The sequence below is a fragment of the Ochotona princeps genome, chromosome 4 (genome assembly GCF_030435755.1).
Source record: "Ochotona princeps isolate mOchPri1 chromosome 4, mOchPri1.hap1, whole genome shotgun sequence".
Taxonomy (NCBI): Eukaryota; Metazoa; Chordata; class Mammalia; order Lagomorpha; family Ochotonidae; genus Ochotona; species Ochotona princeps.
The window spans coordinates 9443873-9471048 of NC_080835.1; the positions used below are offsets into that span (position 1 = coordinate 9443873).

A 27176-nucleotide genomic window follows, 5' to 3' on the forward strand; every position below is an offset into this window, starting at 1 on the left:
GGGCCTCCCTAAGAGGCCGTTGAACTTGACTGGACAAGTGGGATGCTGGACTGTGTATGGTGTGAGCTTTTAATTAGGGAGTCTCGGTGAAACTTGGGCTGTGGTTATGCATCAAGGTGGGGAGGACTCACCATGGGGGAGGAGTTTGGGGTGAAGGGGGGAGAATCCCAGTACCTATGAAATTGTGTCATGTAATACACTGTAATTAATGAATAAATGAATAGAAAAAAAATAAATAAAAGGAGAAAGAGGCAGGGACACAGAGAAAGACACTGAGACTTTAGAACGACTACTTCTCTCCCCCAATGCAAAAGATAGCTAGAGTGTGCCAGGCAGAAGCCTAGAGGCTGGACTTCAACCCGGGTCTCCTCGACTTGGCAGGGACACAGCACTAGACCAATCATTTGATGACTCCCCAGTTGGGCATTATAGAATTCTGGGACCGCAAGAGGAATTTCGATTTGAGCTTGCACATTCTGAAATGGGATACACATGTCCCAACAGCTCTCTTGAACACTGCGTGAAATGGACACCCCAAACATATCTTGTTTATATTGAAAAGAGAGAAGGATCGCTTGTGTTGTTACATAAGAGTCAGAGATTCTTGGTTGAGATCTCATCACAATCTAGACCCACAGAGTCTTGAGTGTCTGCTTCTGTCTCTTTGTACTTCAGATCGAACAGATAGCAGAAACCCCTCCTTGCCTAACTGGAATTCCCATCCTGGTAATGTAGAAGAGACAAAGCAGTGAGGAGAAAAACAAAACACACACACATTTTGATTAGCTGTTTTTATTCTGCATGATGGGTGTCTTTTGGAACAGTCAAGCAGCTACTACATTTGGCAAGAGACTGTGTTTCAGGAAGAACTATGGGGAGAATTCAAGCTAAGGGAGTGCAGTATGGAGAGCAGATGTGTCTGGAAGAGGGCTCAAAGCTGCAGAGTTAAACTGCGGCAGCCAGACCAAGCTGATTGTTGGCCCGGTCAAAGACAGTGAAGTACTGGCGGATGAAGACATCACCCAGGATCCAGAGTTCGCCGGTGGAGGTGTCAAGGTTCATGCCCTCGAAGCCACTGATGCAGTCGTCATCTTCCTGCAGAGCAGAGAAGGAAGAGCATGGGAGAGTGGACAGTGAGAGCTAGTCATAATCACCCTGGGTTCCTTGGTGTGTCTGCAAGTTCTATGCCCAGAAGGGATTCCTAGCTCAGTGTCCAGGGCTTTGGTTGCTGCTGACCTGAAAGTACTGGTACTAGTTTCTCAGTGCATTCTTGGTGTTCATACATTGCTGGACATTGTGCGGTGTCTTTGGCAGAGCTACAATCCTGACCTGTGTAACGCCAGCTTCCATAAAGGATGTCTGACATCCGGATGAGTCAGCCTTTTCCCCTCCTTGAGTTCCTAGATGTAGCTGTGCCTGTAGGTAAGACTCGCTGAGGAGAGGCTCAGGTGTGAATGCTTCTCACTAGCAGCAACAGTCACTAGGATAAATGGAATTTTCACTTGACACTCTAGGGCATATTCTTGTGGCTCACTAGACTCAGATGTGGTCACTTTCAGGGAATGACACTAAGTACAATCTGCGAGTGGGTTGATCCCACATGTGTGGTTTTGAGATAAAGAATTGAAACCTGAGAATGGTTGTACTTTGCTGAGTATTAAAGGGCAGGTCATTGAGACTCAGGACTGAGGCACAGATCTGCCTGGACACAGTCATTTTCTCAGGTTGTCATCGTCTGCCTCACTTTTCCTTCAGGGTTTTCTTCCAGATTCTCATTTGTGTGTTGCTTATAGATACGCTGTCTCACTAAATGTCCCACAGAGCAGGTGGCATCAACCTCTTGTGATTGTGCTGGAGAAATATGCATTACTGCGTGACAGGGCACAGTGCGTGATCACCTGGTGAAGTGGCTCATTCCAGCCTGGTCCTGTGGCCCTTACCTTCAGGATATAGGCACTGGCGGGCAGAGGGTACTGAATTCCGTTGATGGTGAAGACAACATCGGGCAGGGAGTCAATGGCTGAGCAGCTGATGGTACCCTGGCAGGCGTGAGGATAGAAGTATTAGCAGGGGCTCATTCCTCGTGCATGGGACTCCCAGCACTTGAGTCTAGAAGAGAGCATCTGGGGATGGACTTGCCTCTCCCAACAAGTTCTCAGAAGCTCCGATGTAGCTCTGGATGCTGGAAATGGCACTGGTGGGTCCAGCCAGCAGAGAGGTGCCCGTGTCAATGATGGCCTGGCAGCTGTCTGCGCAAGCAATGGTCTCTCCGTTGATGGTGACGCTGAGGGTGAGATGCAAGGAATTGTTTCATGAGTGTACACAATTATGTGTGTGATCTATTTGGATGTACCACGGAGCATTCAACACTTGGGAAGTCAGAGTACAACATGGCTTGTCCAGGATTGACCTGAGCCGATTTCTTAGTCATTTGCTCCTTATCCTATATCTTCGCTGACATTCTTTGTAGAGAGGAAGGCTGTGTGATACTTCCCATGTTGCCTAAATGTTGAGAGTTGTGTAGAGTTGGCTTCAGCCACCTGGTCTGAAATGCTGGCAGGAGAAGCTGCATGATTGATCATCAGCAAGTGACTGTCTTGGACCTTGTGTTGGACCTGGGTTCCCTCGTGTAGTGTCCTCTCTGTCCCCCAATCTCCTTTCTGGGCTCTCTCTAGTGTGCCCATGTTTCAGGTTCCTTCTTTGTTGGCTATCAAGACAGTGAGTCACCTGTGACTACAGCAAGAAATGAGATCAGGGTCCAGGTCCTGATCATTCGGCATCAGTGTGGTCTCACCTGTCCAAGGTGAACTGCCAGTAGCCCTCATAAGTGACAGGCACCCAGTTCAGACTTCCCGTGTAGTAAGAAGAATCGATGCCACCAAACATCACCAAGCTGCCCTTCTCATCATCACTGTGGGAGAGGGAGAGAAGACATGAACTCATTCATGTGCTACATTTCTGTTCTGTAAAGCCTAGGCACCTTCCTAGATAGATCACCCGTGCATGCCAAGAGCTGTGTTAACGTGACATCATGGTACATTTCTTCTTTAACCATTTTCAGGTAGTGGTCAGTATTATTATTTGCATATTTACCTATTTCAAAGAAATCTGAGGCCCAGAGAAGAAAGCAACTTGCTCAAGATTGCACAACTGGAAGTGTTAGGCATAAGGAGAGCAAAGATATTATGGTTCCCAAATATGCTTTTGTTGTGTTAAGATCCTCATGACAGCTGCCCTGAGGGCACAAGAGATGTGAATGTGGGCCATTGTTTGCTCCTCAGCAATCAGGGGCATGGTCGGTGGTTCTCAGCCAGGGCTGGTGATGCCAATGTCTGGAAACATTAGCCCTTTTTTCACATGTGTGGGCAATCTAGCAAAGTCCACTTGTCTGTTTCCCAAATGTCCCCAAACACTCCTTGGCCTATGTTGAAGCTATGAACTTGAGCTTAGTAGTGCTCCTCTGGGAACCCAAGTATTTGAGCCATCAGCAATTTCCTACCAGAGTGGGGAATATGGGGAGGCTGAAGTGCAGAGTGGAGTGGGGACTCCAATCAGGAGGTGGATATGGCAAGTGGGTACCAGAAGTAATATCTGAACTCACACCCACTTCCTCACTGTAGTTTTTAATCTCATTTGGCATGAATGTTTATTCTGTCCCCAAATCCCAGTCAGGTCTTTGTAGTTTTGCTATGAATGCTGAGGTGTGTGTGATATGTGATTTCCCTCAGAAAGGCATGTTTTACGGGCCAAGGTTGATGGACGGTATCTTCAAAACATCCACTGGCTACTAACATCTAAGCTTTGGAAGTTTGGGGACAAATATTTCAGCTGGTCAAAAATACTGAATGCAGATCACTGTCAAGGGAAAGGAGGAGGACAGAGAGAGAGAGAAAGAGACAGAGATTTGGCAGCATGATTGCTTAAAGACACCCTTCTCCACACCTTGATGGTGACACTTAACATTGTATGCTTTTGAAATCATCCCTGTCTTGGTGAGCCTGAAGAAGTTCATTTGTGGGTCTGGTGAAAGTGTTCAGTTTGATAAGGGCCCTGGGTATGCTACGTACGAGCTCAGGTAGACAGAGAAGAGGTCCTGGGACACGAGGCCTTCATTCCACATGTTGTCAAAGACGGGTGTGGCACCAGAGGCAGCGATGCTGGGGTAGCCCAGACCCAGGATGCCATCAAAGGGAGCAAACATGAAGGTGATGCCAGGCTCTGTCTTGCTCAGGCCAAAGATCTGGTTGGTGTCCTCAATGCTTCCAACCTGTGTAGTAGAGAGAGAGAGAGAGAGAGAGAAAGATGGTATCATCCATGAGCACAGTCCAGAGAGCACAGTTGGACCCCTGTGCTGGAGCCATAGCCATCATGCTTGATTTGCTGAAGGACTGAGCTTGCAGGACATCAGGCTGATAAGTGGGGTGTTTCTGACTGCCCATAGGACATGTCAATGACCGCTGTTGCTTGTATGACCATGTGTGTGATTCCGTATGAGATTCTGCTGTAAGAGAGATGAAACTGCAACCCCAGCAAATTTTGTTCATTGCTCCCTGTCCTAGCAGTAGGGATTGTGGAAGTCTTGTGACTGGAGGGAGGTAGAGGAAATAGAAGAGAATCCTGTAGGCATTTTCGCCTTCCAGGTCTCAATCCCTGTTTGCTCCATGACATTCATCCCAGAGCTGGTGTGAGGGAGCCAGCTACCACTTCTTTCGCACACTTGGCCCAGCCCCTGATGTGTGTGCCACCTGTGTCTCATTGCTCTCTGGCTAACCGTGTTTGTTGCTTGTGTTATTGTTAAGAACAATACCGGTAATGTGAACTTCTAATTGTGAATCTTTGGGCTCCCCACAATTTCCCTAGGTATTCTTAAAATGGGCATTGTGATGGAGCAGGGTCTCCAGGTACTCACTTTCACAGTGTCATATCCCAGGATGCCGGTCATGCTGCCAGTGCCATAGGTGATGGAGAGAGTCTCACTGGTGGCCTGGTAGGTGGAGGAGTCATCAGGGTTGAAGCGCTTGTGGAGGACTGCAAGTGAGGAAGTGACTCATTAGTACATGAATAGAAAGAAATGAGCTGGTAATGGCTTTCTGGTGTCCTGTTTCTTGTCCCAGGGTGAGTCACTCCAGAAGAACAACCTTTGCTCTAACATGACTTGAGGTGACCATTAGAACACTAGTTCGCTGGATCCTGTAGTCAGCCCACACCATGTCACTGATGGACAGTCTCAGGATATCCCTTAACTTCCCCAGATGACCTCCATCAAACACTGAACACTGTCATAGGCCCCTCTGGCAGGTAATGCTCCATTATGGGAAGCAAACATTACATGGGCACTCCCTGTGAAACAGAACACAGATCACATTGCTCCTAAGGGAGTGAAACCGGAAACATTGTGGTGACTGTCAATGATTAGATCTACCTGATGAACAATTCAGTGCCTGTTGTGTGTGTTTTGTGAACACTGCATTATCATTCAGGCCCTTGCACCCTGTCATTTTCAGGCTTTAAAAGCTCTCTTTTTGGACACCTACAAATGTTGTGCTGCTGGTGCACATTACCATGTCTGTTCATCCTTGTATGGCACACAGCCAGTTTTCCCAGTTTGACTCCTCCACATCCCTGATCAGCCTTGTTGTATGAATGCTGAGTGTCTCGAACAGGCTGAAGGGGAACTCTGAGAAGTGTCTGAGTGGTCAGGATTCCCAGGTTGTCAGCTGATGCCAGGATAGCAAGAGTGGGAGGGACCGTGCAGGTCCAGGTACTCACAACAGGCAAGGCTGGAGCAGTAGGTGGAGGGCACCCAGAGGTTGGAGGAGCCAGTGTCAAAGATGACGGTGAATTCCTGAGGGGGTGTTCCAATGCTGATGGTGCCAAAGTACTCAGCCTGCAAGGGTCAGGACAGCACAGCTCAAGGATACAGACGTTTACATCCAGGCCTTTCTGAAGACCATCTTCTCAGTTCACTGCTCCATCATCCTCTCCTGTCTTCTCATTTCTCCTTTCAAGTGCTCCCTCATTCAAAGCTCAGCTCTTGTCCCCATTCCTCCTTGTAGTCTTCTCTGATGGCTCGCTGGTTTCCCTTGACTCTTCCCTGTTAAGTCATTTGCACCCAAGGCTCATGTGCTGTCCACTGTTAGCTGGTTGCCTCCCTGTGTTAGTCTCAGCCTCTTGTGTTGTGAGCTTCTCAGAGAACATAGTGCAACCTGTGGTAGCAGCAAGTGAAGCCTCAAGTGCACTTTGTTCATTTTCATATCAGGTGACAGAGGTCACTTAACCTTAGGGCTTGTGGAAATATGTTATTACTCAACTTTGGTGTTACTTGTAGATTATAAGATATGTCACCCTCAGTATTTCCATTCTCAGTGGCAGCACTTTAGTTCTTGCCCTTTCTACTCCACTTTCCCTGTCATGTTGATAGAGAATTCAAGATGGATTGCAGGGCAAGGAACTTGCATTGGTTGTCCCTTCAGTTTGTCTTTCAGAACTCTAGTCAAATGTCACCTGTGCAGGCCCATGAAAAGGCAAAGATGATTAAGCCTCTGCCTGCCTCATGACTGCCATTCTGTACAGGTATGCATTAAATTTCCAGTTGCTCCACTTCATGTCTAGGTCTCTGTTATGGCCTGGGAAGACAGTGGATAACAAGCCAAGTGTTTGGGCCCTTGCACCCATGTTATGTTCCCCACTTATGGCAGCTTTGCCTCATTGGAAAAACTTGTTTTCCTTTCCATGCTTCTCCTGCACTCTCTTGTTTCTTCCACATAAGCTCTTGGCTTCCTATTGCCATGGGCTGGACACAAACTCTCCTGCTCTCAGGAAATCTTTTCCACCTCATGGAACCATGCATTCTTCTGTCACAGCTCCCAGGATATGTCTGTGCCCTCCTAGAGCAGCTGGGCCACTGAATGACAACTCCTGTTCGTAGCCTTTTTCCTAGTCTGGCTTCTTCCTGAGTTCAGAAATTCTCTCATGTCATCTTCCCCATGCCCCTAACATTGTGCTTCCTCAATATTTTCCCCTTCAAAAAAATACCAAACATAAAAGCTGCGACAGATTATACATATTGAAGAAATGAATGATCATAAATGAGAGTGATAGTTCAGATTGCGAGTTTCCCTGAGTATCCTTGGGCTCCTGACATCAGTCAGCTGTCTTGACTGCCATCCCAATTCCCCATTCATTCTCCAGCCCAGTCCGTGGTGCTGCTGCCGTTTCTATGTGCCTATGCACTCACATCCATGTAGTTCTCCATTGTCTCAGTGGACGTGGAGGCAAAGGCATCCTTGGGGAAGTACTTGGAGGCCGGGTTGGGGCTGTGAGTCTTGAGGTAGTCCTGCAGCAAGCCCTTCTCAATCAGGTTCTTCCTCAAGGACTTCTTTTTGACCAGAGGAACCCTGGGACAGAGCATTGAGACAGTCCCAGTTAAGGGATGATTGGTTACTGGCTAAGGATCCTGCCCAGAGGATGCTGCAGAGGATGCTACAAATGCCCTATTACACAATGAAAGTGGCTTAAGAGAAGCAAAGAAAGGAGAGAAGAGAAGCTCCCATCTTTTACCCAAAATGCACAGAGGGGAGGTGACTGCAATGGTGCTGAAACCACACCACAGCAGCTCTGATAGTATGTGCTGTTAACCATGCCTACCATGTGGTCTCAGAAGGGAGGAAAAGGAGCCCAGGAAGACTCAAGATGCTGGAACACAGGAAGGAAGGAATGTGTTCTGTAGGACAGATGGATATTCGGAAGTACTAGAGGGCTGGAGAGTTGTCCTTGGAGTTTTACATCCTGCTGCCCAAGCCCAGACTCACTTGTGGATGATGCACTCAGAGAGTGCCAGCAGGCCGAGCAGCAGCAGCCACTTCATGGTTTTTCCTGGCTCCCAAGTCAATGAGCAAGGCAGGATGAGTGGAAGGTGTAGAGCACCAGACTAGGGCCACTGCTTATATACATTCAGGCCAAATCCTCACTAATAACCCTTATCAGCATATCAATGCCACCAGCTGTTACACGCCATAAAGAAAATTATGATAAGACAGTCCCGCCTGGAGTCACGTTCAGAGAACTTACCTGCTGAGTGGCTTTCCACCAAAATGATATCACACAGTTGGAGTACATCTGGGCAGGGCGGGGGAGCTTTCCAAGCTCAGTGTTTTGGCAGAAGTGGTCAGAGATGCATAGAACACAGCATCAATCCAATGTTGGAGAAGCTCAGCATACCCAGATTTGTCCCAGGTCAACCAACAAATGCTTGGGGTTTTTAGAGAGCAGCTGCTCAAAATAGCGATGTGTGCTGTTTCCATACAGCATGGGGGCAGTCAGAGGCTCGTTGGGCAAGACCCACACTCCTGTGCAGATTGTTTCATTGGGTATGTCTTTTGGAATCTGTGCAAATGAGTGTAGATTTGCCTTCTGTTGACAGACCCTGAGTCATTAATTCATCTTCATGGCTTGGAAACTGCAATTCTGTTTGATAAGGAGGTCATAGAAACTCCAAATTCCCTGCCTCAGGCCGTATATAATGAAACTGTCTGGTACAGACTACCCACATTTGTGGGCCAAAGGCACTGTGCCTGTGAAGACACCCCATATATCTTTGGAACATTCATCTCTGGAGGTGAGCTGGACCTAGAAAGAGTGTGAAATAGAAGGTATAACCTGAGAAGAGGGGACATGTTTGTGTGGTGGTCCCATGTTCAGCTATGACTGAAGCCGGAAACAGCAGAGTGTGAGTCCCTCCCACCATGTCTGCTTGGAGTTTGGAGAGAGAGTCCTCCTGCCCCGTCCACCACTACTAGCTCTGCATTGCATTTACCATCTTATGAATTCTTGACTGAAACTATGGCTGTGACTGGGTGACCGAAATGATCTTGATCTGAAATCCCCAAGTGTCTTAGATGATTGCTGGAGACTCAAACATGGGGACCAGTCATGAAGTGTTCACTGTGATGTGAGAATTGATTTACAGGGACAGTTAATTGCAGGAATGTAAGGATGAAGTAGCAACAAGGAGTCTGTTGCCAAGCCTGATCATGAGACTGTGTAGGAGGTGCTGAATTCTAAACTGCATGCACAAGTACTCAACTGAAGAGTGAAGTGCAGGGAGAGTTGGAGGCCTCTTGTCTTCCCTCCTGGAGGGATTCTGGATTATATTGGAGGAAGCTTTTGAACTGAGAAAGACACTTAATATTTTCACAAGAGTAAGATTTTGAATTTCAGAGGGAGACTGACATGGTTAGGGAAACAATTAAGGAGTAGGGCAGATTTTCTCTAGGATGTCCCTGATGTGATTGGAAGATTGTTTTGGATGTTAAATACTCTCCTAAATCTCATTTGTCCTATGTTGCCTGCCAGTGGTGCTGTTGGAGCCTAGTGGGAAGTCCTTGTGTCAGCAGACTCTTGTCCATGGAGATCATTCCTCAGGAGACGGCTGCTGTTAGCGTGCATGTCCACCGAGCCACTGTCTGTGGAATCTGGCTCATCTTCTTGTGCTTCTGCACACACACCGACATCCATTGTGGGTTCTTCACCGGGAAAATATTCTACCTAATGCTATTGGTCTTGAAATATTGAAAACACAGCAATCAATTGTGTAAGGTATTTCTTTGTACTAGTGAGAATCAGACTAACACAGGCCCTCTTCATGTTTCAGGGGTATTGATGCAATGGTATAGCCTACTCCCTTTGAACATGGGCATGACCCATGACTTGATTCTGATCCTCTAGAATGCAGCAAGAAGAGACATCTGTGTTTGAGTTGTGTTGTGCTGATTGGAACAACTGTCTTTCTGGTTGACTGTAGGTGTAGACTCTCTCTACTGACTCTGAGAAAGTAACAAGTTCAACTGACAGGAGCAACATAACAAGACATTGAGTGTAATCTCAGCCATCAGCCAAAGAAACTGAAGGCCACTAGCTGACAATTCACCATGAGATGCATCCTTCCCACTCACAATGAGTGTGGGCATAATCTTTCTCCACTTAGTCACAGGTGGAACCATACCCTTGGCAGGCCTAAGTCCAACAAGAGCCACTTGGATGTCTCACACTCGGTATCATTCATGGCATGTGAGTGATCTGAGGAAGCAGAGGTCAAAGTCCATTGGTTGTGTCATGTATAATCAATTTTGAGCCAAATACTTGACTCTCATGGGTTCTTCTGCTTTCTTGAGCACTTTGAGATCTGTGCTCTTTTTCCCTTTAAATCACCATGCATGCTGTTGCCATGAGCAACATGTGGTACTCTCCAGACTGGTCCCTGGGTCTCAGGAGAGTGCTGTTCTTGGGAGGCTCTTGGCCTACCTGGTTTATTTCCATGTGTGTGTTTTTTAAAAAAGATGTATTTATTTTTATTGGCAAGTCAGCTATAGAGAGAGGAGGAGAGACAGAGTGGAAGATCTTTCATCCATTGATTCACTGCCCAAGCAGCCATAATGGCTGGAGCTGTGCCGATCTGAAGCCAGGGGCCCGGAGCTTCCTCCAGTTCTCCCATGCGGGTCCAAGGTCCCAAGGCTTTGAGCCACCCTCGACTGCTTTCCCTGGCCACAAGCAACTATCTAGATGGGAAGCAGGACCTCCGGGACATGAACTGACGCCCATATGGGATCCTGATGTGTGCAAGTTGAGGACTTTAGCCATTAGTCTACCACACGGGCCCTTTTTTGAGTGTTTTTGAGTGTAAGTTGGGATTCTGTGATGGCTGTCCCAGGGTCACTCTGAGGAGTGAACTCCATGACCTCATGTACTAGAATTCTTGGGTGACAGAGGGTAATCTTGATGCTGGAGCCTTCTGATCATCAGCCAATGTGATGCAGGGCAAACGCCAAAGAATCTGTCTAATCTCACAGTGCCAGGTGGGCATGCAGGATATGTGGGCAACAGTGTTTACCCAGCCATTAGTCCTGCCTGGCACTCAGTGTGGCAGTGCCTGGCCTTGAGGGGTAAGGAGAATAGATTCTTAGAGTAGTGTTGGCTACTCCTTGCCAAGGTTCCAGGTGTTCAGAAGTGTTCCAGGAATGTATCAGTGTAAGGAATGGAATAGGTTGAATAAAGCAAACATGTTGAGATGGAGATGAAGCACGTAATGCTTGACAGGTGGTGTGGAGTTGGAGTGATTTTCCATGAGACAGCTGGTTGCAGAGCTTTCCATCAGGGTCTCGGCCCAGGGCATGGACCTCAGTCACAGCAACATTGTACCCTGTCCTTCTCTGCCTCAGGCTCACTGCCCTTCCCTAGATGAAGGCTTTTGTTAACATTCCATTGACAGGCTCATTAATTTTGGTTCACATATATACATAACATGTAGCAGCTTCAGAAGTTTATGGGAAAATAGCTTAAGAAAAATCATTTATTGTGTATAAGAGGTTGTGAAATCTGAGCATAGTTTTTCATATCGCACATCTTCTGTGGGAGTGTCGAAGTACTCCCATACATGATTAGTATAGACTTGCTTATAGGTACGTAAGTAATGGGGGGGTTAGACGTTGCAGTGGATGATTCTGCTGTAGATGCCCACATCTAGCATTGCCCACATCTCCTACAGCGGTGATTGAATTTCAGTCCTGCTTCTCCCGTGTCTACTATCCCTCAAATTTACACTTGTGGCCAATGACACATTGATCACTTGGGTCTTGCTACAGGTACGAGAGACACAGATTGATTTTTGGATCACTGTATTCAACCTACCCTGTTAATCTTTGTAGACATTTAGGTAGGGAACCAATGAAAGAAAGATCTCTCTCTCTCTCTCTCTCTCTCTCTCTCTGTGTGCTTTTCAATAGCATAAATCATGTTAAAGTGTTTTCAAAATGATTCATAACCCCATTATCCAATGCTAATCACAATCATGTTTCAAATGAATGTGTTTATCTTTATATATACGCATATATAGTGCAGAATATACTGTCTTGCCATCTGCTTATCTTTTTGTTTGTAATTTACCTTTACTGTAGTAATTGTGTATTTTTCATGTAATTTCCTATAAGTTGACATGACCCTTGAAGGTTTTGTTGAGTCTTAACATTCATTCATTAATTCATTTTTTTAGAACATAGGATGAGAGAGAGGTAGAAAGTGAGAGCATCAAGCTACTGGGTCACTGACCACATGACCACCATGACCTGAGTTGGTCTAGATCAAGCCGGGAGCAAAGAAGGCCATCTGCACTTCCCTAGTTGGTGACAGGAGCCTGGATGCTTGTGTTATCTTTCACTGATTTGGCTCACATAGTAGCAGACAGCAAATCACAAGTGCAGAATTGAGGACTTGAGTCTGAGCTCTGATATGAGACACCAGTTTGCCAGGCTGTGGGTTTAGGTGCTGTGGCACAATGCAGGCCCATAAGCTCTTCTGGAAGCAGAACATGCAGTCAGGAAGTCACATGTGTGTGGTTGACGATGTTTTGGAAACAGAGCATTTCCATGGGTACGAGATTTCCATGACTATCACAAAATAGCTGTAGCTACCTGATGCTCTAAAGGAAGAGATGTATTTTGGCTCTAGGGATTCACAACAAAGATCAATTAAGTTGATTGATAACTAAATCAGGCTCCCTTTTCTAAGACCTTGTTATGTAGTTCTTCATAACTTTGAGTCGTTCTACCCAAATGGGAGACTCACACTGAGTTCCATACCTGGGCTTACATATGTTCCCACATATTTATTCAGTTAAGACATTGACCTACTGAATAGAACAGTGAGTTGTGCTTCTTTTCTGTTTTTATTTATTGCTTTTACTATGATTTTATTTTACAGTTCCATAGGCCCTATGATTTTCCTTGCCACTAAAGTCCCTTCTCCAATCCCCCTCCTCACTGAATCCCCCTATATTATTGCAATAGTGTAGTTCCTCATAAACATTCCTATGTGCATCATTGTAGGCAAGGACTATGGCAGGGATTCCAGCATCCTACTGTCAAGATATGTTCAACAATTTCATCTCTGACCTGGAAGTAGAGATGCATACTGCACTGATTCCGCGCATCTAGGCATGATAGTCTCCCTTGCACAGTTAATATACATCTCCTTCAATGAAAAGCCACAAAAATAATGAACAGGAAAAAATGGAAATTTACTGGGCCCGGCATGATAGTGTAGTGGTTAAGGTCTTCGTCTTGAATGCACCTGGATCCCACATGGGCACCAGTTCTAATCCTGGCAGCCCTGCTTACCATCCAGCTCCCTGCCTGTGGTCTGGGAAAGCATCTGAGGACGGCCCAAGACTTTGGGACCCTGCACCCGCATGGGAGACCTGTAAGAGGCTCCTGGCTCAGGATTGGCTCAGCTCCGGCCATTGTGGCCACTTGGGGAGTGAACCATCGGATGGAAGATCTTCCTCTCTGTCTCTCTTCTCTGTATATCCACCTTTCCAATACAAAATAAATAAATCTTAAAACAATGGAAATTTACAATGCCATGAGGTGAAATAACATGCTACTGAATGACTAATGTATAGCTGCAGAAATGACAAAGAAAATCAAGAACCTTGTTGAAGAAAATGTTACTGTATGACCTATGAGTTAATGAAGAATTTAATGAGAAAAAAAATGTTTTGAATTAATGAAAACAAAAACATCTAAACCCATGAGATACAGTTTTCACTGCTCTTTATTAGTGAGATATATCTTCTATAGGCACCAGATAGATGTTTTTTAGGAGATTTATTTTTTTATTGGAAAGTCAGATATTCATAGAGGAGAATAGATAGAGAGGAAGATCGTCTGTCCACTGATTCACTCCCCAGGCAGCCACAACAGCTGGAGCTGTGCCAGTCCGAAGTCAGCAGCCCTGAACCTCTTCTGGTTCTCCCATGTGGGTGCAGGAAGTCAAGGCTTTGGGCCATCCTCAGTTGCTTTCCCAGGCCACAAGCAGGGAGTTGGATGGGAAGCAGAGTCACCGGGATTAAAACTGGTGCTCATATGGGATCCTGGCACATGCAAGGTGAGGACTTTCGCTGGTAGGCTACCAGGCTGAGCCCGGGTTCTGTTTTTTAAATCCAGTTTACTAATTTAGGACACTTGATTCATGTGTTTCAGCCTTTTACAGTCAGGGTTAAAATGAATGGGTGGTAATTTGTTCAGTGATTTTAGCAAAGAGTTGTTCATTGTTTGATTTAGTCTTCTGTTGTTTTACTGGGCTGTTCTTCATATTTGCCTTTGTTTGAGTGAATGCTAATACTTTGCTCTGTGAAGAAAACATCTTTAAGTATCATTTTTCAGACAGGGCTGGGAGAGGCAGATTCTTTGAGCTTTTCTTTACTATTATCTTTCATTTTCAAAGACAAAGGAAAGCTTTGCTGGATATATTATTCTGGACCGACAGTTTTCTGCTTTTAGACTCTGGAATAAGTCAGTCCATTCTCTTCCTACCTGTAGAGTTTCCTGTGAGTGGTCAGCTGTGAGTCGGATTGCCATTTCTTATGTGTTAATTGATTTGTTTCATGTGCACATTTTAGGATGCTTTCCTTATGTTTGATTGAAAAGACCTTGATTGTCATGTGTCGTGGTGAAGACTACTTTTGTTCAACCCTGTTGGGAGTTCTGTGCCTCTCCTGAATATTGCATTCCAATTCTTTGTCCAGATTAGGGGAGCGTTCATTTGATATTTTGTTGAATAAACCTTTAACCCCAGCTTCTCTTTCTGTGCCTTCTGAAACTCCCATAACTTGTATTTTGGTCCCTTTAATAGTGTCTGTTAATTCTGGGATACGTTTTTTTAGCTTGACCCAGTTCTGTTTTCCAGGAAGTATCTTCCAAATCTGAGATTCTTTCTTCTGCTTTATTCATCCTATCATTGAGATTTTCCAGTGTAGTAAAAAAAATATTTATTCTATTTTTACGGGAAAGTCAGATATACAGAGAGGAGGAGAGACAGAGAGGAAGATCTTCTGCCTGCTGATTCACTCCCCAAGTGACCACAATGGCCAGAGCCTTGCCTATCTGAGGCCAGGAGCCTGGAGACTCTTCTGGCTCTCCCACACAGGTACAGTATCCCAAGACTTTGGGCCATCCTGACTGCTTTCCCAGGCCACAAACAGAGAGGTGGATGGGAAGCAGGGCCGCTGGGACAAGAGCCAGCGTCCATATGCATGACAGGAAAGCAGCAGGAAAAAGGGGTAGATGCACATTATGGCCCTGCCTACATTTCCTCAACTGTACTATAAAAATGTACTTGTACTGAGCTGAGCTAGGCTTTAGCCCCTACCACCCTGAGCTGGAATTGGCGTTGGGCCTGGTGGGCCAGTCTATTGCACCCACTGGGAAATGCTGAGGTAGGGCAGGCCATGCCAGACCAGGCTATGGTGCCCAATCAGCACATGTGAGAACCAGTGCGGGAGGAGGGAAATGCTGGTAGGGGAAATGTGGAGGGCTCCCCTGCTAGAACACCACTCCCATTGGAGAGTGTGAGTTGGGATGGGGGAGACCAGACCAGAAGAGCTATAACACCTGTGGACCTCATGTGAGCTAGATCAGTGAAGCCAGGCTGGGTTGACTGTTTCTACAGGTAGAAGCATAAATCAGAGTGGGTAAGGGTTAGTTGGGTTTTACTGCAGCATCAGCTGGCAGATGCTGGCACAGGGGGCAAATTCTGTCCATTTAAACTCCAGAACCACCTGGAGAGTGATCCAGGGATTGGGAGTGGGCCCATTAGGGAAACAGTGGGGGCCTCCCTCTTGGTTGACCACTCCCACAGGAGAGCATGAAAAGCAGGACTGGGGCAGATGTGGCTAGACAGAACGGCAACCAGCAGCATATGTGTGGGCTGGATAGTGGAGCTGCTTGGGTTGAACTAGGCTTCAATGCTCATTGACTTGTACGAGAGCTAAATGGGATGTGGGACAGACTGAACAAGCCTGCTGTACATACTGGCAAGCATGGGAACCCGGGCAGGGTTCGGCCTGTTGGAGTTATTGGGAATCTCCTCGACTAGGCTGCAACTCCCACTGGTTTGTGTGAGGGCCGAGTGTGTGCTGGGCAGAAACAGGCTGGACTGCAACACCCATTGGTTCTTGTCGAAGACAGGACTGGAAACTGAACTGATGCCGCAATTGCAACTACAACATATGTGTAAGCTGATTGGGGCAATGCGCTGTGCCGGACCTTGTATTGGCCAGCACACACAAGGATCACCTCAGATGAAGTTTCTTTGGGGATCCCCCCAACTGCACTGCTGATCTCAGAAGCCAACCATGAAGAGAAGTGCAGGTTCCATGATCTGACCATGGAGTGCAAGTGACAAAACTGAGCCTCCTCCAAGGCTCAGATGGAACAGTAGACAGGAAATCCAAGTGCACATGGAGGATATGGCAGTCTATTGGAACCTGTAGAGGACACATGGTACCACGACAGGCAGAGGGCAGAACAAATAGATCATCTGTCCCAGCCATGAGTTGGCACTGAAGATCTGGGCTAACGGAGACTCTAAGGTAGACTGTGTCAGCCAGTGGATTCTGGCGAGATTTCATTGTTCTTGCAATGGTGATATTGGCAGCAATTCAGAACTGTTGGACCACCAAAACCGCTCGAGCAGGACCCTCAGAGCAGGTCCCATGTTGGGGACCTGTGATGGGTGGGAGGTTGAGTGGGGCTTCTCCCTTTATTCTCCCCTAACCCCAGATCTAGAAAAAAAATAATGTGGAAACAATGGTCTTACACACTTTTCTGCAGCCCTTGTCCCTTTGTTCACTAATCGACTGCATAAATATTACCAAAATAAAAGAACAAAAAAGAAATAAAAATAAAAATGTACTTGCTGTGCTTTTCCACTAGCTTTCAGTGCTCTTCAAAACACTTTCTTCTGATTGAATTTTTCACTGACTCATAAATCATATAGTAGCATCATTTTCCTCAAGGTGGTCTTTATTTTCCTTTATACTTCTTCAGCGATACATTAGTCATTCAATAGCATGTTATTTAACTTCATGGTGTTGTTATTAATTTCTTTTTTCTTCCTGTTACCGATTTTGTTTTGTGGCTTTTCATTTAAGGGGATGTATAATAGCTGTGTAATGGAGGCTGTCATAGCTAGTAACATGTAATTTAACTTCATGGCATTGTAAATTTCTATTTTTCTTGCTGTTGTTGATTTTGTATTATGACCTTTCATTTGAGGGGATGTACAGTAGCTGTGAAATGGAGACTGACATATCCAGATGTGAGGATACAATGTAGTATGCATCTCTACTTCCAAACTAAAGATGGACTCCCAATGATGCTGTTTACTACATGACAATAGGATGATGGATACCCTGCCGTTGTACATGCCCACAGTAATGGAAATATAACTGTGTATTAGTAACTATACAATAGTCATGATATAGGGGAACTTGGTGACGGGGGGAATTGGAGAGGGGAAAAGGGAAATTCCAGAGTTCTATGGAACTATATCCTAAATTGATAATGATAATAATAACAAATAAAAGATTAAAAAAGCAATAGCCTTTTGCCTATTAGGCCACCTTGTGAAAACCAATTGTGCAGGGATGAAAATAGAAGCTTTATAAGTTCAGTTTTGTGTGGGAAATTGTGGAATAAACCCCCATCTCTCTCCTTCTAATTCCTGACCATTCACTCAAAATTTTATTTTTTTCTTCTCTCCTGCCTTCATGTAGGACACCTAAGACACAATATAGAGGACTTAGTTAATTATTGCTGGCATGCATTTCTTAGACTGTTTGAAACATGTGGCTTCCTAATAAGAGCTTCGTTTAGGCAAAACATATTAATTGAAATAGAATCTCAGTTGTTCACATGTCTGCGGTATCTGTGTGTGTGAAGAGAAGAGTTTTCGGGCCCGGCGGCGTGCCCTAGCGGCTAAAGTCCTCACCTTCAATGCCCCGGGATCCCATATGGGCACCGGTTCTAATCCCGGCAGCTCCACTTCCCATCCAGCTCCCTGCTTGTGGCCTGGGAAAGCAATCGAGGATGGCCCAATGCCTTGGGACCCTGCACCCGCGTGGGAGACCCCGAGGAAGTTCCTGGTTCCCAGCTTTGGATCGGTGCACACCGGCTGTTGCGGGATATCTTCCTCTCTGTCTCTCCTCCTCTCTGTATATCTGACTTTGTAATAAAGTAAATAAATCTTTAAAAAAAGAGAAGACTTTTCCTGAGATATTATTCCTATGTCATACAGTTTCATTTGGAATATGATTGTGTGGTGTTTAGCCTGCTGACAGAATTTGCAATGTATCTCCAATTGCTTTCCACATAGAATCAGTTCAGCGCTTGAATGTACCTGATGATGTCTGTTTCCCACTCAGCCTTCAGTGCTCTGTCTTGCACTGAATGCTCTGACTGCTTCTGCAATCATTTCTGCCTCTTTAGGAAATGTCAGTATTTTTGATGCAGTGTGAGCAGGTGTGTGCGTTTCTTCCTATCTCCCTGGTGTTCAGACAGCAGCAGTAGCAGGAGATGTACCATTGAGGAAATGCAGACACACACATTTTCATCAGCTGTTTTTATTCTATGTTATGGGCATGATTGCGAATAGAGCAAGGTATCTAGTTCTATTGCAAGGAGACTGTGTTTCAGGAACAACAACCAGGAAAGGTCAATCCATCTAAGGGGATGCAAATATCTCAGGAATCGTTTTCAAAGCTTCAGGCTTAAGCCACGGCAGCGAAGCCAAGCTGGTTGTTGGCACGGTCAAAGACAGTGAAGTACTGGCGGATGAAGACATCACCCAGGATCCAGAGCTCGCCAGTGGAGGTGTCGAGGTTCATGCCCTCAAAGCCACTCATGCAGGCGCCATCCTCCTGGAGAAGAGAAGGGCATGGGGACCAGAGTGAGGGTTAGTGGCACTCGATGATAACCATTACGGGTTCCTTATTCTGACCGCAAGTAGCATGCAAAGATCTTCCTTTCTCAGTGTTTGGGGCTGTGGCACATGCTGGTCTGGGTCAGCCTGCAACTCAGCTGCTTACAGTTTGTGGGCAGTATATGCTATTATTGGAAGATAATGGAACTGTACTCTGAGCAACATGTCTCAGGACATGTCAGGTTTTGGAAGAGAGATTTGGAATCCTCCAAAATACAGCCCTTCTCATTAATCTCACCATGACCATTGGCTCAGTAGGCGGCCATGGGGTGCTTTCCTTCTCTGGACAATGGGGCTTGGCCTTGGCTGCAGGCTAAACGTCTTTGAAAAGATGACTAGGCCTGTGCTGAGCAAGGACAGTGCACTGTGAGAAACCGATTCTGTGCATGGTTTTTCAGTAAGAAGCAAGGTGTTTGCCGTGGGTCATTGGAATAAAGGTATGGTCAGACTCACCATGACCCCTTAACAATGGAAAAGGTGGGATGAACTGAGCCTCTAGTGTTCACCAAGGACTAGAAACTGAGAAAGGGTGCACCATAGTGAGAAGTGATGTGTGTGACACTGAGACTCAGGGTTCAGGTGACTGAGCCTAAATGGACCATGACCTCTTTTTGTGCCAGCATGTGATGCCTCATTTTTCCGTTAAGGGCAGTTCTCATTCATGCATTGCTTCTGAAGAAACTGTTTTCCTCTGTAAGCTGTACAGGAGAGATGTGAGTTGAATACTTGGCTTAAGTAAAGAGAAGAGTGCTTCCTATTACAGGGTTGATGTGTGACCTCGGTGTATATCGGCATGTCAGACGATTTTCAGAGTTTTCCCTTACCTCCAGAATGTAGGCACTGGCAGGTACAGGGTACTGGACTCCATTGATGGTGAAGACAATGTTGGGCAGGGAGTACATGTATGAGCAACTGACAACCATCTGGAGGGCGTGAATATGAGAGGTTAGAGTGTGAGTGGTTCATTCCTTGTGCATGTTCCTCCCCATACCTGTGGCTAGAACAGAGCAGTCGTGGTTGGACTTGCCTCTCCATCCGAGTTCTCAGAAGCTCCAATGTAGCTCTGGATGTTGGAAATGGCACTGGTGGGGCCGGCCAACAGAGAGGTGCCGGTGTCCACGATGGCTTGGCAGCCATCAGCACAAGCGATGGTCTCTCCATCCATGGTGATGCTGAGGGTGAGATGCAAGGTTGGCTCCCATGAGGCCCCAGGTTTACCCCTAAGCCGCTTATGGGGCAGAACATCTGGGATGTCAGGCTTCAACATTGGCAAAGAACTCTTGTTCTGAGTAATTTCTAATCCTAGACTGCCAGTAGCCATCTTCCCACTGAGGCAGGCTTTCTGATCCTTTCCAGGCTGCCTTTATCCTGAGAGGTATAGACAGGTGGGATTGCTATGCCACCCCTAGTATGCTGTAATCTGACCATGCTTCCTGAACCATTTGGAACTGGCTGTCCTGTCCTTGGTAAGGATCTGGGCTCCCAGAAATCCTTCTCTTTGCTTTTCTTCCCATGGACTAAGTTTCCTGGGATTTCGCTGGCTCGTCTGGTTTGCAGATTCATCGTGTGCAGGCTGCTCCAGGCAGATCATGGTAGCTGACTAAGCATAAGTGCATCAAGCAAAGTAATAAGGGTTCAGAGCAGGGTGTCCTGCAGCAGCATGGTCTTACCTGTCCACAGTGATCTGCCAGTAGCCCTCATAGGAAACAGGCACCCAGTTCAGGCTCCCAGTGTAGTAAGAAGAATCGATGCCACCAAACATGACCACGCTGCCACTCTCATCATCGCTGTGGAAAGTGTAGGGGCAGGGAGAGAGACAGGCATTCTTTCATTCATGCGTTGCATAACTGCTATGTACAGCCCAAGAGATCCCATCGATGAGCTGCGTTTGAGAGCTAGGACTCTACTGAATGTGTGACTCACATGGGTGCTTCTTCTGTGACAGCACATCCACATAAATTGGTGCATAGGCTTTGACTTTACACTGCTGTCTCGGAGCAGTAAAGCCACCAGCTCGGGTTCACACAGTTGTGTAGTTGTAGCAGGGAGTATTACCTACAAATATGTGTACCCAAGTGTATCCTTTGCATCCTAATTGTGGTTGTAGTAGTCTTTGGGACCAGAAGAAATGTGTATTTGGGATGGTATGTCCCTAAGTAGTGGATGGTGGAGATGCTCTTCGTCAGCCAGAGCTACTGTTGCCTGCGTCTGGGGATCATTTTGATTATCGTGATCAGATGGGGGTCAGATGGCACTATTGTGATCCAATGGGACAGGGTCAAGGATCTACCATACAGGTTTGGTATTTGGGATAGATTGAACAGCATGCAAATATCTGCCCCAGACTGTGTGTTGTGCCAATATCTAGTACTTTGCTCTAGGAGTGTCAATATAGTGGCCCACAGGCAATACTTCATTCTCATGAAAGCATGTTATGTTTCAGAGTCTCCTGAAGATTGACTAGCCAAGTGCCACAAGGATAGAAGCCCCCATATAGGGGTTCTTTGTTACTGGCTTTTGCAATTTTGTAGTTCAAGATGTATGAGAGTGCTTCCAAAAATGCCCTAGAAATAATACAATTGAAGGAAATCCTATTGGTGCCTATTTTGGAGTCTGTGCATGCAATCAATTTCCAGAATGTTCATGGAACATGCATACTATTAGACAAATTACCTGTCCATTTAAAATATCTGCACTAATGTAAGCTCACATTTTATTTTTGCGTAATATGAATGACAGATTAAGGCATTCATGACTCTTCCATCCACTGGGTGACTCATGCTGCGGCAAGGATCACAGCACTTAGTCTGGATGTTCCAAGTGGGGAAGGTAACTTCACCACTTCCTTGCCCCTTCTTAGTGTTGTAGTATGATGGAGATGAATCCAGTAGAGAGGAGTAGGAAACATTCAGGGACTAGGTATGGGAAGCAGACCTCCCACACCATGACCTAACCCATGAACTGAACACCTACTCTCTAAATGTGTCTCTCCTTTCACATTCCAGACGCATTTTTAAGGCCCATCCTGTGTTCCAATCTTGTTATTTCATTGTTTCTGCTGTCAATGTTGAGCCTGCCTTAGGTGGGTTCACTTAAGTAGTCCCTTTTCTGATACAAAGATGAAGTAACTGGGCCCAGGGAGCAAATGGCTAATGATGTTATATAGCAGTGCATGAAGATTGTTTGTCAGAAGGCAGAGAGAAAGAGCAGGCATGAGGCGGATGTGGCAGCATTACTCCCCGTTTTGTGCTGTTCTGGACTTGAAGGTTGACTTTGAAATTTTCAACCTTTTCAACTCATCTGCTGCCCTTCTGGCCCTGGATAATCCTTGGTTGGCTAGGTGGAAATGGTTCATGTGGGAGAAGACCCAGGTCTAGCCAACTTACGAGCTCAAGTAGACGGAGAAGAGGTCCTGGGACACCAGGCCCTCATTCCACATGTTGTCAAAGACAGGTGTGGCATCAGAGGCAGAAATGCTGGGGTAGGCCAGACCCAGGATGCCATCAAAGGGAGCATAGTAGAGGAAGGAGCCGGGCTCAGACTCGCTCAGGCCAAAGATCTGGTTGGTGTCTTCAATGCCTCCAACCTGTGTAAGGAGGAAAGGGTGACAGAGATGATGTCCCCCATGAGCACATGTTCCTTGGAATACTAGTGGACTCCAGGCCTGGACCGAGAGCCATGCTGCTACATTTCTTAGAGAACTCCCATTCCAGGGTAACAGAGTGTGAGACCTGGAGAGGGACTGTCTCCTGTAATGCTTGTGGCGTCTACTGGATAGGATCTTGGTGACTGATGACTCAGAGGCCACAGGATGCAACTTGTTGTGAGAGGCTGACATAGAATGCCTAGTCAAGGTGCACTTGGATTTTGGTTGGTCACCCAGCTGCTGCACATTAGAGCCAAGGAGAGCTGCCATAGGCTAAGGAGTGTGTATGGCTCATGTGATTGGAATAGGAGGAAAAGGAGGAGGAGATGCTACAAGACAATTAAGCAGTTGTGTCCCTTTTCTCTACTTTTTCTTTGAAATTTAGCACTGCATTTGACTGAGCACTCCAGGAACCATCCCTATGCATATTAGACTCAGTTCATGAGCATAAGTGACAACTGTGCCACATCACTCCCTGTGCCACCCATCTTGTTGCCTGCATGGTCTCCAAGACAATACTGCTCTTTTGGGGGGCCATTGAGTGTGGTCACCAAGTTCCTGGAGGCTCCACGGCTGGCAGTGTGAGGAGGCAGAGCCCCCAGGTGCTCACATTCACAGTGTCGTATCCCAGGATGCCACTCATGCTGCCAGTGCCATAGGTGATGGAGATTGTCTCGCTAGTGGCCTCGAAGGTGGAGGAGTCATCAGGATTGAACTGGTTATGGACGCCTGCAAAGGCAAAGAGTGTCATCAGTAACCTCAAATGGCAACAAGACTCGTGAGTTTCTGGAATGGATTTCTTGTGTTGGTTGAGACTATGGAAGAGAAAGTTGACCTTTGCCTAGGATGACCTGTAAGATGACCTTTGAATGCCAGGAGACCCCAGGTTCTAATCCCTTCTCCTTGACAGTCAGTATTGTTCCACAGTTTGTGGTTCATTGCTGAACTCCAGTCCTTGCAAGGGCCCCAAGCAAGCACTGAGTGCATGAGCCTTGCTATCCACATTGCTTGGGCTTTCTTCAGAGGTTAGGCTCCAGTGTGGCTGACCCCTCTGAGCCCTCAGCAAAACTTTGTATTAGACCCCCATAGGACTTCTCATCCATGAGTCCCTATGACAACTTTCAATCACCACTATCCACAGGAGCACCTATTTTGCATGCTTTCCTACTGGTAGCAGCCTGTACAAGTCTTATTGCTTGAGTCCCTTAATGACTGCCAATGTGTTCATGAGACTTGTAAAAGCTGTCTGTGTGGTGAGGAATCCCAGCACCATCTGGTGCTGAGTAACCCGAAGTGAATGTGTTGGGGAAATGGCAGACACTCACTGCAGGCAGCACTGGAGCAGTAGACAGAGGGCACCCAGAGGTTGGAAGAGCCAGTGTCAAAGATGACGGTGAAGTCCTGAGCGGGGGTTCCAATGCTGATGGTGCCAAAGTATTCAGTCTGCAGGAACCAGGACAACACAGCTCAAAGACTGGGAGTGTTCCATGTCAAAACTCACATAGTGACCACTTCTCAGCCTAGTCTGTTTCTTATGTAGAAGACCCTCCATCTCTTCTCCCCATCTTAGCACACTGCTTCAAAGCCCAGCCCTGGTCTCCTCTGCTCCTTGAAGTCTTAGTTTGTTTTGTCTTCTGTTATAAGCTGCATTCATCTCACATGCTTTCTAAATTTGTTTTTCTCTCTGGAACATAAGCCCCTGATCTTTGGTTGGCTCAATGTACTGTCACTTAATAGATCTTTAAAAATATATGCTCATTGATTAAATAGGCTTATGTTTCTGGGCTCTCCCAGGTGCCAGCTCTGCCTGTACTGAACAATGTTGAAGATCCATGCAGTTCCTGACTTGAAGTCACCTATGGATTGTGACTCTGAGTGGATCTGTTGTGTATACAGAACAGTAAGGCTCACAGAATGTGAATGCGCTTTTGAGGTTCAGCAGGCCTGGACCCTGAACATTTTGTGCAGTGGGTCTGGTGGATCTCAGAGGCCTAGCCCTTGAGCACAGGTAAAGGTGCTTTGTGCCCTCAGCCTTGTCCTATTCACAAAGATAATACAAGGGGTGTGTTGTTGGGCTGAACATGCCATTGGTTCCCCCAAATAAGAGGCAATAAGCTTTTGAGACTTAAGTCTGATCATGTCAGCCCAGTGACTCAGAGACATCTATTGCAGTTAGGATCTAGTCCTCTTCAGTTCATAGCCTTTCTATTATCTGCCCTCCCAGCGGATAATATTATCCATGGCCCCTGGGGCTCACTAGTGCAACCTCCCTTCCCTCCGTTTTTGTCTCACACTGCTCTATTCTTTTCTCAAATATGCTCAATCAGAAGGACTGGCCACAGGTTGAGCATGAGCCCTCATACTCTCTGGAATTCCCTTCATTCTCTTTGGAATCCCAGTTGCTCCTACACTGCTACAGGTCGTCCTGCATCTCTTCCAGGAGCCACTCACTGAGACAGTGGCCTCTCAGTTAATGGCCCCAAGCCTGTCATTGTTCTCACTTTCTGGTGAGGCTAAGTCAAGATCATCTTTCTTCCTCTTGGGAACTGTGGTTTTATTGAGTCTATCCAACCCAATGCCTGACCGAATACATAAGGGAGTACTCAGAATAAAAAAGCATTGAAATAATAAACAGATAAAACACAATACATGAGAAGGGAAAGGGTGATTGTGGTTGCCTCAACTATGGGCTTCTGAGAGCCAAGCTGCAATCTCTGGCTGTCAGCCACATCCCCCCAACACCATGTCTCCTGCTAGCTCAGTCCTTGTGATTCCCCCTTCAAGCTGCTCAGGCACTCACATCCAGGTAGTTCTCCAGGCTCTCAGTGGAACCAGAGGCAAAGACATCTTTAGGGAAGTACTTGGAGGCCCGGTTGAGAGTGTGAGTCTTCAGGTAGTCCTTCAGCAATCCCTTCTCAATCAGGTTCTTCCTCAAGGACTTCTTTCTGACCAGGGGTACCCTGGGAGAGAATGTTGGCACATGCATGATTAGGAGAGAAGGAGTAGTTGGTGAAGACTCCAAGCTGAGATGAAAGACAAGAAAACTTGTTCATGAGTGAAAAAAGGTGTTGCAGAGATGTTCCCATCAGTAAGTCAAAGCGCACAGAGGGACATGAGCAGTCATCTAGCGATGGGGCTGACCCCAAACCCTGGTAGATGTCATGGCTTGGTCTGTAAAGCGTGTCTATAATGTGGTGACAGAATTGAATTGGAGAAAGGGACCATGAAGGAAGACTCCATATGGGGAAAAGCTGGAAAGAATGAAAGGAGGGAAATGGGTGTTACATGGGGGTGGGCAAGGCAGTAGATGCTGGAAAATCCCCCTTGGAGCCACTGTTCCCTTTGGCAAAAGCCAGACTCACTTGTGCACAACGCACTCAGAGAGTGCCAGGAGACCGAGCAGCAGCAGCCACTTCATGGTTCTTGCTGACTCCCAGGTCAGTGGGGAAAGCAGGACAAGTGGAAGGTGTATAGCAACAGGCAAGAGCCGCTGCTTAAATAGCGGCCCCTTGCTGACTCTAATAACCCTTATCAGTGTGTAAAGGCCACCTGCTATCACATTTACCAGAAAATGTTCTGATAAGGTGACCCCTGCCCCGAGTCATGTTCTGAGATATTGCCTATTCAGAATCCCACAGTTGGAATTCTGTTGCAAGAACAAGATGCCGTTGAGTGGTGGGTATGTCTTATGGAATGAGATGGGGCTGGTTGCCAACTTTCCAATTTGCTAAAATGCCAAAATTGGTGATCGGAGCACAGAGTGCAACACTGACCTGATGCTGGAGGATTAATGGCATTCTAGGAGAGCAGATGTGCTACTTAAAGAGACAGCATTGCTGAATATTCAACCAAAGTTCATGTGGGCAGTGTGTGATTTAGGATGAAAACATACTTTCCTATGCGGATCAGTTACTTCATGTGGAGACTTTTATTTTCTATGCTTGGTTCCTGGCTCATCATTCCTTTTATGAGGCACAGCTTTAAAATTTTTCTTCTCTGGAGTTTCATAGAACTCATCCGCATGCCTTTTGTGAGCCCTGGGATTTTCCCATAGTGGATTGTAAGATCCTCCTTACCTCAGAGGGCTTCTGCAGCAACCACAGGAAGAAGACCCTTGGAAAAATCAAAGCTGGAACCTCACCCATATATCAGCAATCATACGCATGAAGTTCCGAGAACCTCCCTACAGGTGCAGTCTGCTGGGCTTCTTGAGAGCAGATCCTCTGGTTTCTGGGAGTATGAACAGGAAGTGATTTATATGCTTGGAGAGAGCACCCTGATGGGCACGATGGAGAAGATGGCCTGAAACCCTTCCAGCCCTTGCCATTGCATCTCCTCATCTTGCCATCTATTTCCGTCCTTTAAAAAGTGCTGTAAAGTGTATTTCCCTGAGTCTCATGATCCACTCAGTAAATTTAGTGAACTAAAGGATGGGGCTGTGAGAATGCAAATGTGTAGCCTATTAGTCTTGCATCTGGCTCTATAGTGAGCCAAGGCTGGAGATGAGCCCTACTTCCGGGATCGGTGGTCTCCTTGGGTAGATATGTTTTGACCTGAATTTTGTTAACTGGGCTGTTGCTTGGTTGTTGTTGATTCTGCAGAATTGGTAGTTGGGAGTGTGCAGAATTTTCCCTACACCTCATGCACCAGCTGTGAGCTGTGTTGGGAGGGATCTGTGGAAGAAACCAAGACTGAGATCTCACATGCTCTGTGTTGA

At 46.4% G+C, this 27176-nt stretch overlaps 2 protein-coding genes across 2 annotated transcripts; both read right to left on the minus strand.

The window, feature by feature from the left end:
- Nucleotides 1-945: 945 nt before the first annotated feature.
- Nucleotides 946-7896, minus strand: LOC131480044 (pepsin II-4). Its single transcript, XM_058662413.1, has 9 exons — nt 7812-7896; nt 7238-7397; nt 5770-5887; nt 4910-5028; nt 4068-4267; nt 2795-2911; nt 2140-2284; nt 1941-2039; nt 946-1095 (listed from the first exon to the last, which is right to left on the minus strand). Exons 1-9 carry the CDS (start codon nt 7865-7867, stop codon nt 946-948), a joined length of 1164 nt encoding a protein of 387 aa, XP_058518396.1. The 5' UTR covers nt 7868-7896.
- A 10705-nt stretch (nt 7897-18601) lies between these two features.
- Nucleotides 18602-25877, minus strand: LOC131480045 (pepsin-3-like). Its single transcript, XM_058662414.1, has 9 exons — nt 25822-25877; nt 25260-25419; nt 23785-23902; nt 23070-23188; nt 22200-22399; nt 20484-20600; nt 19841-19985; nt 19638-19736; nt 18602-18751 (listed from the first exon to the last, which is right to left on the minus strand). The coding sequence occupies exons 1-9, from the start codon at nt 25875-25877 to the stop codon at nt 18602-18604; spliced, it is 1164 nt and encodes a 387-aa protein (XP_058518397.1).
- Between the last annotated feature and the right edge of the window lie 1299 nt (nt 25878-27176).

Excerpts from the sequence above, each read along its gene's own strand:
- LOC131480044 (XM_058662413.1), bottom strand. The coding sequence starts at position 7,867 with ATGAAGTGGCTGCTGCTGCTCGGCCTGCTGGCACTCTCTGAGTGCATC. Across the intron at positions 5,888-7,237 it reads CAATGGAGAACTACATGGAT|GCTGAGTACTTTGGCACCAT; the intron begins GTGAGTGCATAG and ends TGACCCTTGCAG. Across the intron at positions 1,096-1,940 it reads CCAGTGCCTATATCCTGAAG|GAAGATGACGACTGCATCAG; the intron begins GTAAGGGCCACA and ends TCTGCTCTGCAG.
- LOC131480045 (XM_058662414.1), bottom strand. The coding sequence starts at position 25,877 with ATGAAGTGGCTGCTGCTGCTCGGTCTCCTGGCACTCTCTGAGTGCGTT. Across the intron at positions 23,189-23,784 it reads CTGCTCCAGTGCTGCCTGCA|GCGTCCATAACCAGTTCAAT; the intron begins GTGAGTGTCTGC and ends TTGCCTTTGCAG. Across the intron at positions 22,400-23,069 it reads TGGGATACGACACTGTGAAT|GTTGGAGGCATTGAAGACAC; the intron begins GTGAGCACCTGG and ends CTCCTTACACAG.